This window comes from Bombus bifarius, unplaced genomic scaffold (assembly GCF_011952205.1).
Source record: "Bombus bifarius isolate JDL3187 unplaced genomic scaffold, Bbif_JDL3187 scf7180000008165, whole genome shotgun sequence".
NCBI lineage: Eukaryota > Metazoa > Arthropoda > Insecta > Hymenoptera > Apidae > Bombus > Bombus bifarius.
The window spans coordinates 325,403-341,019 of record NW_022884487.1 but is presented as its reverse complement, the minus strand read 5'-3'; the positions used below and the strand labels follow the sequence as shown (position 1 = coordinate 341,019).

The 15,617-nt window shown below is 34.1% G+C and overlaps 1 protein-coding gene across 7 annotated transcripts in view; it reads left to right on the top strand.

Moving 5' to 3' along the window:
• LOC117209109 (segmentation protein cap'n'collar) overlaps positions 1–15,617 on the top strand; it is a 111,918-nt gene that overhangs the window by 13,466 nt on the left and 82,835 nt on the right. Inside the window, exon 1 of one of the 7 annotated variants that reach the window (XM_033450759.1) lies at positions 1,665–2,003. The exons of 5 other annotated variants lie outside the window; for them this stretch is intronic. Coding sequence is in view for 1 of the 2 variants with exons in the window: in XM_033450758.1 (XP_033306649.1) it covers positions 2,052–2,063 (12 nt within the window). In the remaining variant the exon portion in view is untranslated. Of the gene's footprint in view, positions 1–1,664; positions 2,064–15,617 lie in introns of those variants that run through there. One more of the 7 variants, XM_033450758.1, reaches the window with a different exon arrangement.

Sequence of the window (15,617 nt, the reverse complement as noted above, 5' to 3'; positions counted from 1 at the left end):
TAAATCAATGCAATTTAAGATATCTTAATATTATTCTTAGAACACACGATACATAGTACGTTTAATATTATCTTTAGCCGAAAATGACATACTGTATAATTAGATAGTACCCATCTTAGATACATAATAAGCGTACATAATTACAACACTGATTATACAACAAATTTGTTTAAACTAAAAAATAATAATAATTGTTATTAATTATTATTAATAGATGTATATGTGTTACTTTACGCAAAGGTTAGTGCAACGTATTTTCTTAAATAATATCCTTTATAAATTCAGGAAAAACTCAAAGAAATTTAAGTACAATTGAATTCCACAAAAATTACGCAAAACTGCATTATCGTAACTATTTTTTAATTAAACGTTATTTTATCCTATATACGAAGGTAGTTGCACTTTTTAGAAGAATTTAATTCCTAAATAATTGTCACAAGAATTTTCTGAAAGTAAAAAGATCTTAATACAGTAAGTTACATAATCTTATATGCTGCGTACTTAGTCATCTTTTTTAAAGAGCGACAAACGCGTGTAATTATACCAGAAAATGTATGCCTTCTCCGAAAATTATAATTTTCATCTTTGGATCACAGACTTCGATACAATATCACTTTAGAAGTCATCGGGAAACCTTGAACCTAAGACACCTGACCGCGTGTTGGAAACTTAAACATGCACAATAACTTGATATGTTGGTTAATCATCCTATTAATCATAACTACACATACTGTTCTGAAAGTCTACCGCCAATTTTCTCTCACTCTGTGGTTATTTCCCCAGCCACTGCTCACTTGTGATTTGTGATGATAATTACCGACATAACGCTAGTGCGTGACGTAACCGACGCCATTCGCACAGTAGTATACAGTAGTGTACAAACGCTTGCTTCTTCGTGCGATATGAAATATCATACAGTTGGATGTCAGTTTCAAATAGTTATGAATTTGCAAAACTTCCACCGTAAACAAATAGTTTTATAAATTTTATGTATAATCATAGAAATTTCGTGTATAAACATGCAAATGTTGCAAATTTCGTAATCAATTACGCATTACAAACTTTATATCCGATTTTATCTTCTAGTATAGCACAAGTTTACAAATTCGCAATCGCACTTCGTATTTCTATACAGGCTCATTCCTTTTTTTTCTTTTCCGTTTTTTTTTTTTTTTTTTTTTTTTTTGAGATGCTTAAAAAGCTAGGTAGACGTTGATTTCGCTTTCTGAGCGTAAATATTGTAATAAGTGCTGTACTTTGAACACTTTGTATACATATTTTTACACATTACATGCATTCTTGTATCTTTACATGTTCCACACAGATAAAAAGCGACTAATAATAAATACAGATTTTATAAAGATTCTTTAGGCTAACAGAGCTGAGTAATTAACGATTCTTTTGGCCAATCATTATCTTATCACAGCGTTAGAATGTGCTCGTGAACCAATGCCAGTGTTAGTTATGGGTTAATATTAGTAGTCCCATAATATAAAACTTTCTCCTGTATCAAAGTCCGGAAACAATAATCGACAGTCGACTTAAGACCAGAAACAGCATGATTTTCGCTCGCGGCGAAATTCAACCAGTTCGTGGTATGGGTAGGAGCACTCCAATGCCTATCCGGTACTGGTCGTTATCTCCTCACATGCACAGACCAATCTGTCGTAATCGTTGTCTTCATTCTGGTCGACGTCGTCATTAAAGTCATTCTCCTGAGTAGTATCGTCGTCGATGTCACTATTTGATCGATACTATCAAGAATTCAAACGTTTTCAATAAGTATTCGATGTTGTTTTCGGAGTGTCTTTCGGGCAACGCTACTAGCATTGCTCGTTGATTTCTCAGTAAATCGATTTCGTGAAGTATTCGAGTGAAAACTGTGAGTTTCGACGAAACACAACCTAAAATAGCGGTGACGTTCTGCATCCAGTGAAACATAAGTGCGGTGTGTAGACCGAAAACGAAGTTTTTATCAGAGTTTTCACAGTGATATCTTTTAAGTAAGCTTTACTTTTTTTTAACTGTACGGAATATTTAACTCGATCAAAATGTCTATGGTGGTAAGTTGAAGAAAATATAAATCTAAAAAAAGAAAAAAAAGAAAGAGTCTAAATCTAGAATTGCTTAGACTTCTCCATCTGCTTCTATACTTTTTATTAAATTTTTACTACTGCATTTACGTCATTTTTTTTTTTTTAAGTAAGTTTGTAAAATAAATTTATTGTTTCAAGCAAACCATTTGATCTTTCGATTCGTTCCGTTTCGATTTTCGAAAGTTGTCAAGTATGTTTCTTTCTTTAATATCTCTAAGTTTATACATTTAAGAAAATCAATATAAAAAGAGAATTTAATCGGTACGATTCAAAGTCCTTTTATCAGTTGCGTAGGATACAGAAATATAAAAATATCATTCTTACCGTAATTATTAAACGAAGGTACTTAGGTACTACATGCCATATCATAACCTTACTTTCGGACGTTGATGGAGAAATATTAGGAAGGACAATTAGCTTCGGTCTTCGATAGATTTATCGCTAAGACTACTTAAATATCTGTAGTTTAATGTATAGTAGACCCGTTCAATATCAGGAAAGCAATGTACTCCAAAAGTACTGAAGAGCAAAAGTCAGATATTGGAAAAGTGATATATTGCAGAATGTTATGGAAACCCTCTAGCGGCGATTGCCGAAAGCATCTTTATTCCACATAGAGTTAAACTTAAAATCATTTATTTGATGGAATACAATAAAAATTCTGTTCCTCTGTTTCATCCTCTTGAATCAATTTTCAACTTAAATTTATTGTTTTTAATTGTAATAATTTAATATTTAGTTAATTCTCTTACTTGCTATAACCTTCATTTATGGGTTTATTAAGGTACTGTATATATATATAAAATTGTGTTTCTTTATAGTGTCGCAAATGAATAAGTAAAACAAATAATTTACAAATATACATGTTTTAACATATTGCCTTTTCAAGATTTTTTTATTTCCTTTATCTCTGAGTAAATTAATTTGTTGCGTAGGTTCGCTCTTAGTAGTAAATATCACTTCTGATTTTAAATTCTTTTTTGCCATTGATATACAGCTTGATCGTATCTAAAAATCATCCTCCATGGTTTTTCGAGTACTTGCAATAGCTGAACAAAAAAAAAAAAAAAATATTTCGAACAAAAAGTGACCAGCTTTCAATCGGCTACAGATCGTGATATTGAAAATTAAAAAAAAAAAGATTTTATTTCGATGAAAAGGACACCTCCACTTTCTTGTTTTGTAGAAATCTTTTTTAAGGAAAACCGTAGAAATAAACAACTACTATATTGTCTTTTCTTATCTTTCGTACAATAAGTTTTACGACATTGGAGTTATAGTATCCTTTAAACTAATCGTTCTTCCAACACAAGTAGCTTAATACCTTTTTGTAAAGAATTAAAAAAAATGCATCAAATGGTGTATAACAAAATGTATTATTCCGTTTAAAAAAAAATAGAGCTTACCGTGACCTTTCATCGATTTTTATTTTTGAAATTTTCAATATCACGATCTGTAGTCGATTGAAAGCTGATCACTTTTTGTTCGAAACATTTTTTTGTCCAGCTTTTGCAAATGCCTAAAAAATCGCGGATAAGTAGTGATTTTCAGGCCACCCTGTATATACATCTATGATTATACTGTTGACACGTGCAAAGCATGGCGCAATAATATATTTTCTTGGCATGAATCGTTCCTTCAATGATTAGAATCATCGAGCTGGTGTAAATAAAACAGTTTTCCACCTTTAAAGATTCGTTTCCTGACATCGTATATCTGTAACATACTAATAATTATTTTTTTATATAATGTACAATTACATAATTCTATTCAGCAATATTATGCAATGGTTCTGTTCTCTTTTTAGTTGAACTAAACTCAGAAGAAAATGGTAAATTAAGTTAAATGAAAACTAAAGTAGTTATTAAATAGTTATTCGTCGAAGAAACGAAGATCTTGTTTTTAAAATTTACACATTTTTCATTTATTTTAAACATACCTGAGCTTCTAGAATACATCTTATTCGTAAACTCTTCAAATTACTGAATTTTGAAGCAATTTATTTTGATTTTGTATTGTATTTATACTAATCTATCATTGTTAAAAATCTATTTTTTCAAAATACATAAGGTGCTTTAAACTATAGTATAATGGTCGTTTAATGGTTAGAACTTCAGTATAGAAGATTAACTATGATTTTGGTAAAACATAAATTTGCATAACTAGTTAAACACGTTTTCGTGTCCAATTTTAATAGATTTCGCATTAAAAGATTTCGTAGATTACATTATATGCTCACGTTACTCATAGTAACTTTAGGTAATAGAAGGAAATTATAAACAATGCTTACAAAAGTTTATTAATTTTGCCAATAGAACAGATGAACTTTTCAATAATTTCATGTCAGTTCATTATTTTTTAATATTTTGTAATAATTTATTTTTGATGAAGTTATCTTATTACAAGCTTTACAAGATCCTATTATAAATTCAGTAATAAAATCACATTTATTTTATATTCAAAGGAATACAATGTTATTTGATCCAGTTTTTGTATAGGAAAATGGTTATCGTATTAACTTTATACTTCAAAGATACTCTACTGTGTTTTTCAGATTTTCAAAGATTTATAACTATTATAAAATGACTATCAAACAATAATATGTTTCTTCTTGTATTTACTTTCTATTAAAAATTTCTTTTCTGTAAGAAATCAAAAACTCTACAACTTTGTGTTACTGGAGCATTTCTTATTACATCAATTTTATTGTAGCATTATATCAAGCAACATTATATAACAGATAGTATTTAATGTATCTGTAGGTTCAGAATAATATCACAAACTAGTGGTTCGGCTAGTTTTATCGTTATTAGTTTAGCAAACTAGATTCAGTAAAATTGTGCTTATATAGTTAAGATTCACTCAGATAAAGTACAGATAAAATGAAGAGTTTATGGCTCTTTCATATGTTACGTAATAAAGTTTCAATTTGAGGAAATTATCAGAAAAGTGCTTGTTTAATAATTGAAATATTCATAATAGATTGGTAAGATACGCGATATCAGTATGTTACTTAAAATACTCATTTTTATTGGGTATGAGCCATATCTTTTGCATCAGAATTTTTAAACCGATACTGAAGTGTACATGTACCTATAGCTGAAGTAAACAATGTTTAATATTTTAAGAAATTTAATACTATGGCCTTATCAGAGTGTTCGAATACTGAAATAGTTTTCATTGTAACATATCACTAGATAGGTTTCTCCTCTAATGAATTTATAGTTTAAGTATAGTTTTTAACAGAATATAATAAATATAAAGCAGAGACTTAAGAGACAACATTACGTCATCAACGTTATCAAAGAAAAATTCTTTTGTAAAGTTTCTTTCATTTTTCAATTCTGAAATCCGACATATGATGAATACTTATTGTTTAACGAAAATATAATTCACGCACATAATACGATTTTAATTCATTCAGCACGAAAGTTTCTACGTGCACTTGGAGAATTTTAAAGAGTGTAGAAAAATAAATAAGCTCGATTCTTGGTTTTTCTATTGAATTCCACTTGTCCAGCATTACGATCTTCCGGTACACGCATTTTGCGTAAAATTTATCCACAGAGGAGCAGTCCTTGTTCAATACGATTTATCTTACCGGAATAAATTCGACAAGTTACCGGTTGATGAAACTTCGTATAAATTATCTGAGTTGTTATCCAGCGTTAATATGACTCCAATAGGTGGCGATGGAAGCACATAGGATATTGCAGATTCCTATATCGAATCTCAATGTGAAAATATATTCAAACGCGTGTATTTTTTACACCTATACATATGTGTAGCTTTTCATTGGACATTTCTATTATGTAAAATATTGAATTTATGAAGTAATATTATTGGGAAAATTAATTGACTAAAATAACATTGCTCGAAGCTACCTGTATATCTACGAATCACGACATTATAGCAACCTAAATCAAAACTAAACAAGCAATCAGGATCGTTCCTCGGTTATGTCGGCTTCAGTTTGACAAATTATAGTAGCTTCAAGATAACAGGTAAGATAAACACCTTGATGTAGTAAAGGTGGTCTCGCATCAGGTTGTTGTCAATGTGTCAGGACTTGTTCTTTGGAACGGTTCAGAACTGTACCTTGGCATAGCACATACATTATCTATGTTCGTTCAAACTACATCTTATTTTTAATATTCTTATTTTCTCAGCTGATTCCATATTCGCTCTTTGAAAATATAAAACGAAGTATTAGAATTGTATTATTAGATTTTAACACACGAAAATTACATCAAGTTGGTTATTATTAATTTGTAATAAATAAAATTTCTATTATATGAAATATGAAATTAAATTCTATATGAAATTAAAATTCTGCTAAAATTTAAAAGCTTAACAGTTACATTGAAATATTTCATTTCGATTCGTATTAAAAGAAAGTTTCTCCTCTACGCAGAATTAAATTTCTATTCTATGCGTAATAAAGTTCCTACTCACTGTGATTGTGTATAGCATTATAGAGTTTTGTTGGTAATTTAAAAAACCATAATTCCGGTGTTATTATTATATTATACATTCACAGATTAATTAATTTAACCGCAAATGTCTACTTGTGTGTCAAATGAGCCGACAATTGATGTTTCTTCAAAGACTGCCGCTAGAGGTTTCAAATGTATAACTTATTGTGAAAAATGATGGTTATGACAGACCACCTTTGACGTTTACGTAGAATTTTTGTAAGATTACCATAAACACGTTTGCCACCCTCTATCACGGACAAAGTAGGTAGAATAGTTTTGCGTCCCTTCTCGAGGAGAAATGTTGCGGCAATGACTAATGATACTGAAATACTTTGGAAAGAGAGGACCACGAGAAAACATAGAAGAGAAAGTCAGGAACGTACCACGTCACTTTAACCGCAATTTCATTTGACTTATTATAGCTTTAAAAAGAAAATTAATTTTTGTTAGTGAAGTTCTTTTCTTTTCATCACAAGGCTATTGTATCAAGTAGCTGAAACGTAGGATTATTTGGATCAACCAAGCTCCAATGTCTTGCAATCTCTCGAACTTCGTACCAAATAATCCAATTCGTATATTACGAAGCGCTATGAGCTTTTAAGCTATGAATAAGAAAATGTCGTGTATTTTATATTCAACGATAAAAAAATATCCAAAAAACGAGGAAATAATTCAAATAATCGTAGGATTGGAGAAATAAAACAAAAAACAAGAACAAAAATAAAAATGAGATTGAACAAACGTTTCAAGTTCAGCAAGCTAAGCAATTTTAGAAATCGTCTTTTCGACAGTTTGCGTCAATAATAAACTAGGGGACGAATTCTCGTTCATTAACAAGAAAAAAATCCACGATTGGCCAGTAATTACGATGATGGGAACAAAGACAGTTGTATAATAAGTCTGGGTATGTCGGCATAGCATAATGCAGGCGTTATATCGGAGATATTATCGGTACTTACATCGGTGTCTCTTTCCGTCAATCGGCTGTCCATCCAATTCCTTGAAGCTGCCGACCTATCGAACTCTGGGGTGGATTCGCGATTCTTGCCTTAACCTTCCTGCCGTCAGCCATATCCGGCTCGTTAACATTTTTTTAATCGACACCGTGAGTCCGAATACTCGGCAACGTGTTCACCGTTGCCACGATACTCGGTTGATTCGTGCCGGATGCGTTTACACTCCTTTATAGCCTATAAATTCAAAGGGACGCCGTCTTCTTCATTTGTCAACCGCCTCTTCGGCCCTCCTTGCTACGCCTTCTAACTATTCTACGATAAGAAAGGACCATCATCCCACTACGGCCAGTCACGTCGATCTTGCTTTCTCTGCTCTTTCTTATTCCCTTCGTCCCACTCTCCCTCCTTTCACCGTCTCATATTTTTTATACGGATATCATCACGGAATTTATAACTTTTCTTATTATCTATTGGCATAATACGCGTGTACGCGTGTAATACGAAGTATGAGAATTATAGGGGAAGAACGTGATATAAGTCGCATTTCTATTCTTTCTTTAAAGTTTCACTTCTATACGGCGTACGTATTATCTGGTTTTTCAATTGCCAGTATATTGCGAGTATCGAAATATTTCATCTTATTCGTTTATATACCTCGATCCATACGTATGACGAAAAGTATTTACCTTTTCGTTATTTTTATTCACCTGCGCCAGCAATTTAACGTAAAATAGGTTGACGAAGTTTCAAGCGAAGTTGGAAATAATGCGCGATAAAAGTATCGAAGTAAAAAAGTATGTATGTACGTATAGATGTAAGACATCTGTAAATGTCAATTGGCCAATAAAGCAACACTTCTGCCGCTATAACCAATTAGCTGAAAGAGAAGAAGCAAGGAAAACCAGAAACAGAACGTGGGATCGTAGAATGGCAGCGATATTGTGTCATAAGAAACGTGTCGTGTTAACGTCTAAACGGTAACAGTAACGGCAATATAATGATCGTAAATAAAAATATGGTCATTAATATACCAAGGTACTTTCATACTTCATTAAATATGTATATTACCTGATAAATAATTCGCACGTTGCTTCATACTATTTTTTATATATATTTTTTTATAGTTGTATATAGTCTTATTATGTAATTTTTTAAGTATTATTTCTCAGGAACAATTTCAAAGCTGCAAATACGATATTCTTACGTAACCATGAATCATTATTGCTTTATGGTACGATCGTAAGGCAATCAATTCCAGAAGACGCGGCGGCAAAAGTTCGAGAAGTGTCTCGCTATTCCTCGGGGATCGATTCTGTCGCGTCTAATTCTTTCTATCGGATGTTTAACAACAGAAAAATACATTCAAAATTTAACGGTCAGCTTCCGATGGATCAAGCGATTCCGTTCCCGGGGCGTACAAAATGTCTCTGGAAATATTTTGACGTCGAGCAAGATCCCCGTGTGATCGATGCCAGTTCCCCAGAGATTACATCGTGAATTGCAGTTTCTTCGCGGCGGACGCGCACTGCATGGACTGCAGTTCTCCGTTTGATTCTCACAGAAGCGCGGCTCACGACGAATCAAAGCGACCCGCTAACATCTGTTCGTTTCTACAGTTTCTTGGATATTCCCGCGACTTTCCACGATCAACCGCGTCGATGGTCGTTCCGCGTAATCACAATTGCCGTGGATCGTGTTATATGGATAATTCCAAGTATATTTGCAGAAGAAAACAAAGTAAATGCGAAACGTTTACGATTCGCAACAGTGTTATTTACGAGTATATAAACTAATTGGAAATAGATTAGGATTACCTAGGAATTATTTACAATGGCGGTGCTGCCACGGAACGATCTATTTTATAAACTTTTGCGCGAATTTTACAAGTTCGCGGCAAAGATCATTCTTACCTATCTTTGTCTTTTTCTAAGAAATTTACGGGATACCTACAGTTAGAAGACTGTCCAGACTTTAACTTCTTAAAAGTTCAATTTTGAAGTTTGCGACGAATAATCAAACTTGTACATTACAAGCCACGGGATTAGTTTTTGATATAATAACGTCAAAATGAGAAGATACCATGTACTTTTAGCTGAGTAAGAAAAATATCGGTAGCGAAAAAAATGATCCTATAGTGAGATAATATTCAAACAAAATTCGCATCGAGTGAAGTAGTAGCTTGCAGGGGTTAAATATTTGCTCGAACTCGAGCGACTTTGACTAATCTGAAGCTAAACCGAAAGTCTAAACTTTTACGTACGCAATCAGAGTCTTACAAAAATATATAAACAAGTTTAGCGCCTTCACATTTAAAACTTTATTGCGTAAAATTCATGAAAATCAAAGAAGGCAGATTTTCGGCGAAGTTTTATGATATTTTAACTACGAAACAAAGAATTCTCGAAAGAAATATCGAGAAAGGGTGGCGTCACTCAGGGGGTTGCTCACACTGCGATTAAGTTTGCCATGAAAATTCACCATCAGTGCAGTGGGGATGTTGTCCACTGTAGAATATTTAAAATCAGTAGAAAGTATCTGCAATATATTGTCATGATACGTGAATCGTAGGGCAGACATCGAGTCAGTAGAAATAATTAACGCCTTCGAAAGTCTCGCACGAAGAGGACACGAGGTGATTAGTTCGGCTAGTCTGACAGTCCAGAATCTTATTTGCACTAATGGCGGCCATAACCGAGTGAAGGCGTCCGTCGTGAAATCGCTGGACGCAAGACCGGTTTTCTTCCCCGCGTAATTACAAGCTTCGAACCGATCGCGCGCTATCTCAGAAAAAATCGCCGCTCGATCTGCGGATCTTGTCGATTTAATCAAAAACGACATTTTTATGGGTTTTCGCGGAAGCATCGTACGCCGGGACACGTTAATTATTAATAATCGTCGAGGAACGGCGAAACCGACGTCAAAAAAGTAATCTCGTGTATAGAAAAGCGAAAGAATCAAGCTTCCTAACATCGTGTAGAAAAACAACATACCTACCTGTTCGATTATGTATGACTCCGAGATTGATCGTAAAGGAAAAGAATTTCTCCGATGATTAACTTAGCCGAGAAGAAGTTGACTTGTTTCGAATTGAAAATAAAATTTGCCTCATCTATTTGCCATATAAAAGATTATACAGGTACACTGCATATAGTACGCATGTGCGTGTAACAAATCGCGCAACAAATTAGATCGTTTATGAATGTTACTGTTATATATCGTTATATACGATAAATAAATATATAAATCTGTAGGAAATGCAATTAATATAAAATATCTACAGCTAAGATTATCGTGTAAAATTATCGAGCAAAAGATTCTATGTCGTCTATGCTATCACGTATATTAAAATGAATTTTGAGACATTGCCATGGCGTTCGATTAACGTTCATCTTGAAGCTACGAAAGAGAATCAAATATTAGGTTATTTGAAATAACAAAAGACGGCATAATGTAGAATGTACAAAATGATTAGCTCTAAACTTCACTTAACAAATATATGCCATACGAAATCACGTTAAATGTAAAACAAAATTTCCCAACTTTGCCTTACCTTGCTTTCCATCTTGATCCGATAAGTTAGCCGCTTCAAAGCGATCCACCGATGCCAAAGAAATCTATCCGCGTAGTAATTAAATCGAAATGGACGTATAGATAAAATTATAATGCGTTCTATGCCTTAAGTACAGATATTAGTGAGACAAGTCTGAGGCGTACGTTGAAAAGCACGTGCGATAATAGAAGATAACGCTATACGTTAATAATTATAATAAGATTTATAGTTTCCTCTTTAACGTCGAGCCGCGCACATACTCTTTTTTTCTTCTTCTTCTTCTTCTTCTTCTTTTAAAATTATCGCCCAGCGTTTCTTGTTTCATCTACGATCAACAGTACACGCACGTCTTCGAGGTATATACGAATAAAAAGCGGAGAATACATAATACGTGGGCTTGGCGGTACACCTCGGATACATCGCGGCGCGGGGGTTGAAAAAAGAGAAGGAGAAAGAGAAAGAGAGAAAGAGAGAGATAGAGATAGGTACGCCCCTGTTGGGGTGAACGTTCGTGACGGCATCGTCGGCGTTCCCTTTGTACACACGCACCGCCCCTCACTGCTTTTGCCTCTCACCGATATATCCCACAACATAAGTACGCGTTCGCCCTCTCCTGCACGCTCTCCCCCTCCCTATTTCCCTCTCTCCCTCTCTGCCTCTTTCACCAGTTCGACTTGCGTGGATACATTATACGAATTACATTGATGATACGTCGATGGGACACGAGATAGGGGCTGGTTTGGCTCCAGCCCGCGTCGATAACCAAACTATTTTTCTTCGGTCAGCCGAGACGGCTGATCTTCCTACCGACATCCTCTCTTTCCTTGATCAATCTTTCTTTCTTGCCTTGTTTTTTCTTTTCCTCTTTTTTTTTTTTTTTTGTTTCGTTCATTCTTTTTTTCCTTTCTTCTTTTTTATCGCAAAATGATTCATTGACAAAACGGGTAGATTCGTCGAGAAGTGTAATTTTCTAGAGATAGCGGCGTTTAAGGGTCGTTTATCGTGATTGATAGGAGGAACGGAGTTTCAGCGTGTTGAAATATTAATTGCCGTGCGTGAATGTTCGTAATTCCATTAATTTACGGGACTCGAGTTATCTCAACGTTTATGGAACAGGAATTTTTCATGGAAAACATATATCCAAAATAGGGTATAAGCAAACTATCTTTCAGCATTCTTGGAGCACCGTTTTCTTTTTTATTTCGAATTATATAAGGCGAATAGCTGTGGAAATTAAAAGAACTGTTCGGTGCTTTGCTTTAGAAGATAAATAGATTGTGTTCTGTAATTTACTTCTTACCCTAACGTGTTTCAACTTATTCTTCAACTTAATGTAAACATGCGCGCAAGTTTTATACAACTTGCGTAATTTTAATTCCCACGCAACTACGTCATTCTATTGATTTGATTTCTACATTCTAATTGTAAATGTTTGTCATTCATAGTCCTGTATATATATATATACACATATATATTTCTGTCCTATATGCTTTAACGTATCTTTTATATATTTTTCTCTCTCACTCTCTCCCTCTCTCTTTTATCGTTCGTTTATCAGAGAAAGAATAAATTGTTGGAACTATTTTTCAAAAATATTCGATGCAAAAGTGTATTCAAAAAATCTGAAAAATGTGTTCCGTAGAGTGGAGGTATGTTCTGGTAGTGATCGGTGCTCTGTGGCAAGACAGGCGTCCCCCAGGATACGCTTCCTCTCTCCCTCCTCGCGTCCCAGATCCTGCAGGATCATTAATCAAATTCCCCTTTTAGCCGCGCCTCCCTCTTCCCCCTCCTTTATCCCCTCTTCGTAGTACGACGGTTCGGCCGCCATTACTGTACGGCTGCGTGCACGACGCATTAATTAAAACCAGGAAATTAATGCTTTATGCTTTTGAATCTCTCTCTTTCTCTTTCTTTCCTCCTTTCTTTCTTTCTCCCTTTGTAGAAGACGTAACCCAGCCTTTAGAAAGTTGCTCAATTTCTTTAATCAACCTTATAGGAATTCAACTTTTGAATCACCTAACGGGACACTTTTCAAGAAAACGTCCTATTAATGTATAGTGATTGATTAGATTTCTCGGGTATTCTTTGATACGGGAACGTCTACGCATTCGATGGTATTTCGATATTGTAACTCCTGTATTTGCTTGAACAGTTATGTAGTACCTACTTACATTTTTTTCCTACAGACCGATAAAGTTCGTGTGAAGTGCGATTATGATAACGTTTTATCAGTTAGCCAAGAATGTTTACAAGGATTTTCATATTAAAAATTGAGCGACCGAGTGTGAATCAGCGAATGAGAGATTTTCTTAAAATGTTTGCGAAAATTCTTGACACATGGTAATGCAGAATTATTTTCGCGACACGTAATTTTTCGTTATTATTAATGAAGCATTTCCGTGAACGCGATTTAGGTATCTTCGAGTGATTTATCATTAGAACAATTTTTCCCACCCATTTGCACGCAATGCCTAGGTACTACATTCATCGCGTTGTTTTCAAGTATAACACATAGATGTAACGTGATAATTAAATGAAAACAAATTAAAACACATACGCAAATCATATCAGGTTCGATCGCTGCTGCGACTCTTTAATTTTATGTTTAGATTTCGCTTTTTAATTTCAACCGAAACAAGGGCTTTTTTTTTAAGAAGGAGAAAATCAATGTTTTAAAGAACTTATCATCGTACAATATAAGCGAGAAATCGTATCAGTAACAATTAATTTGCGAAATTTTTCTAAGTAAAAATAAATTTACCAAGAACCGGATGAATTTCTTTAGTTGCGCGATACCGCGACCTATTCGATGGATTTGTAGAAACTTGGATAAAAATTTCTTTCAGCGATATCTACCATCTGATAAAAAAGATGAATCGGAACCGGTAAGAAAATGGTCCTTTACAATCCCTTTTCCGGAAAGAGCAAGAAGATGAATAGGCGTGACCCGTGGGACCCATTAGCGGTCAGTGCCTATCTTGGTTTACCGCAAAATGTTCAAAGGCACTTGTAACTAAGCGAATATTAAATAATTTATGAATGGCAAGTAGAATTTGCGGAACATCATTCGCTACGGTTCCTACCTTTTTTTATTTATAGCGTAGTCATTACTTTACAAGCAGTGCAGAAAGATCCTTCCCTAGGATTTTTCATTTAGTTACACTTCCCACTTCATGCATCGTTAATTCAACGTAACTCTATGATCGTAAATCATTATAACTTTCGTTGCATTAGATCGTATTCGTATATGAAGCATTGCAACATTGTTCTACGTTGTGGCTTTCAAAACTGAGAAAATTGAATTTCAAAGCACCGAATCATTTATAATTCTTGCGATACATTCTTCCTGTCTTTTACGTTAGAAATAAACGAAATTTCATTTTTCACTATTGCAACCTTTCTTAACGATAATAACAATTTAATATTCTTAATAGTAACAGCTCGGATGATAATCTTTGTAATGAATATTAATAATTCAAATAATCGTTGATAGTAGAACCTTCCAGGGATGGTCATCTCCATTTTCAAACGCTTCTGAACGTTGTCTTTTCTTTAACGAACGCAACAAGAAGCTACGTCGGTAGGTAGTTTTTATTTCTGATACAGGAGGATCTAAGCTGTCGGTACGTTCTCGGCTAGATACGAAAGGGTGGCGTGAAAATCGAGGATAATGCCTGGTCAACCTAACGGTAGAACCACCATTAGGCCTATTTATCGTTCAAAGCCAGGTACATCCTGACAGGTTCACCGACTAAGAAGTACGTTGTTCTGTTGAGGATTCGATACACAACAGCCGTCGAAAGAAAGGCAAAACTGGCGTTATGCCATAACGAGATTACCGATAAATTTGTAAAGATTACTTATTAGCGGTAAGCCACTTTTCTAACTCGCTAGTCACCATTTGGTGTAATTAATCTTTGACTCGTATTACATTTATCTTCGAACGTTTTTCCTTTTAGTTTTTCATTCTCACATTTCGATGATCGCACGTTTCATCATAGATCGAGTATTTGATCGTATCGATATGGGTAACTATTATCGTGAATTATAAACCGTACGAAAGTGTGCAAAATTACAATTGAATTAATCCATGAATTATAATTACAGTGTACAAAGTAATTCGATTAGTGCATCGTATTCAATTACATTGTAATTCGTAATTCGTATCTCTTATTCGATTAAATTACTGTATGATTCGTAATTGTACGGTTAGAAAGTACAATCGAATAATCTAATTTTAGGACATAAACGTAAAATTGCGTCACGCATGAACGGGAAGTGGAAGATACGCAGCGTAGACGTTAAAAAGATACAGATATGAAAGATAAATTGTATAAACATTTATCTCGCTTCTTCGGAGTTCCGAGCTGTCACTCAGTTGCATTGTATTCCAATTATACCCACGATTGCGGTAATTAGCGATTGAATTAATTGAAAAGTTTGAATTATGTAATTCAAATACAACGTAATTTAATTACGATGCAATTCGAGTACGGTGTAATTTAATTAGCATAACCGTGAGCTCATAGTACCTGTT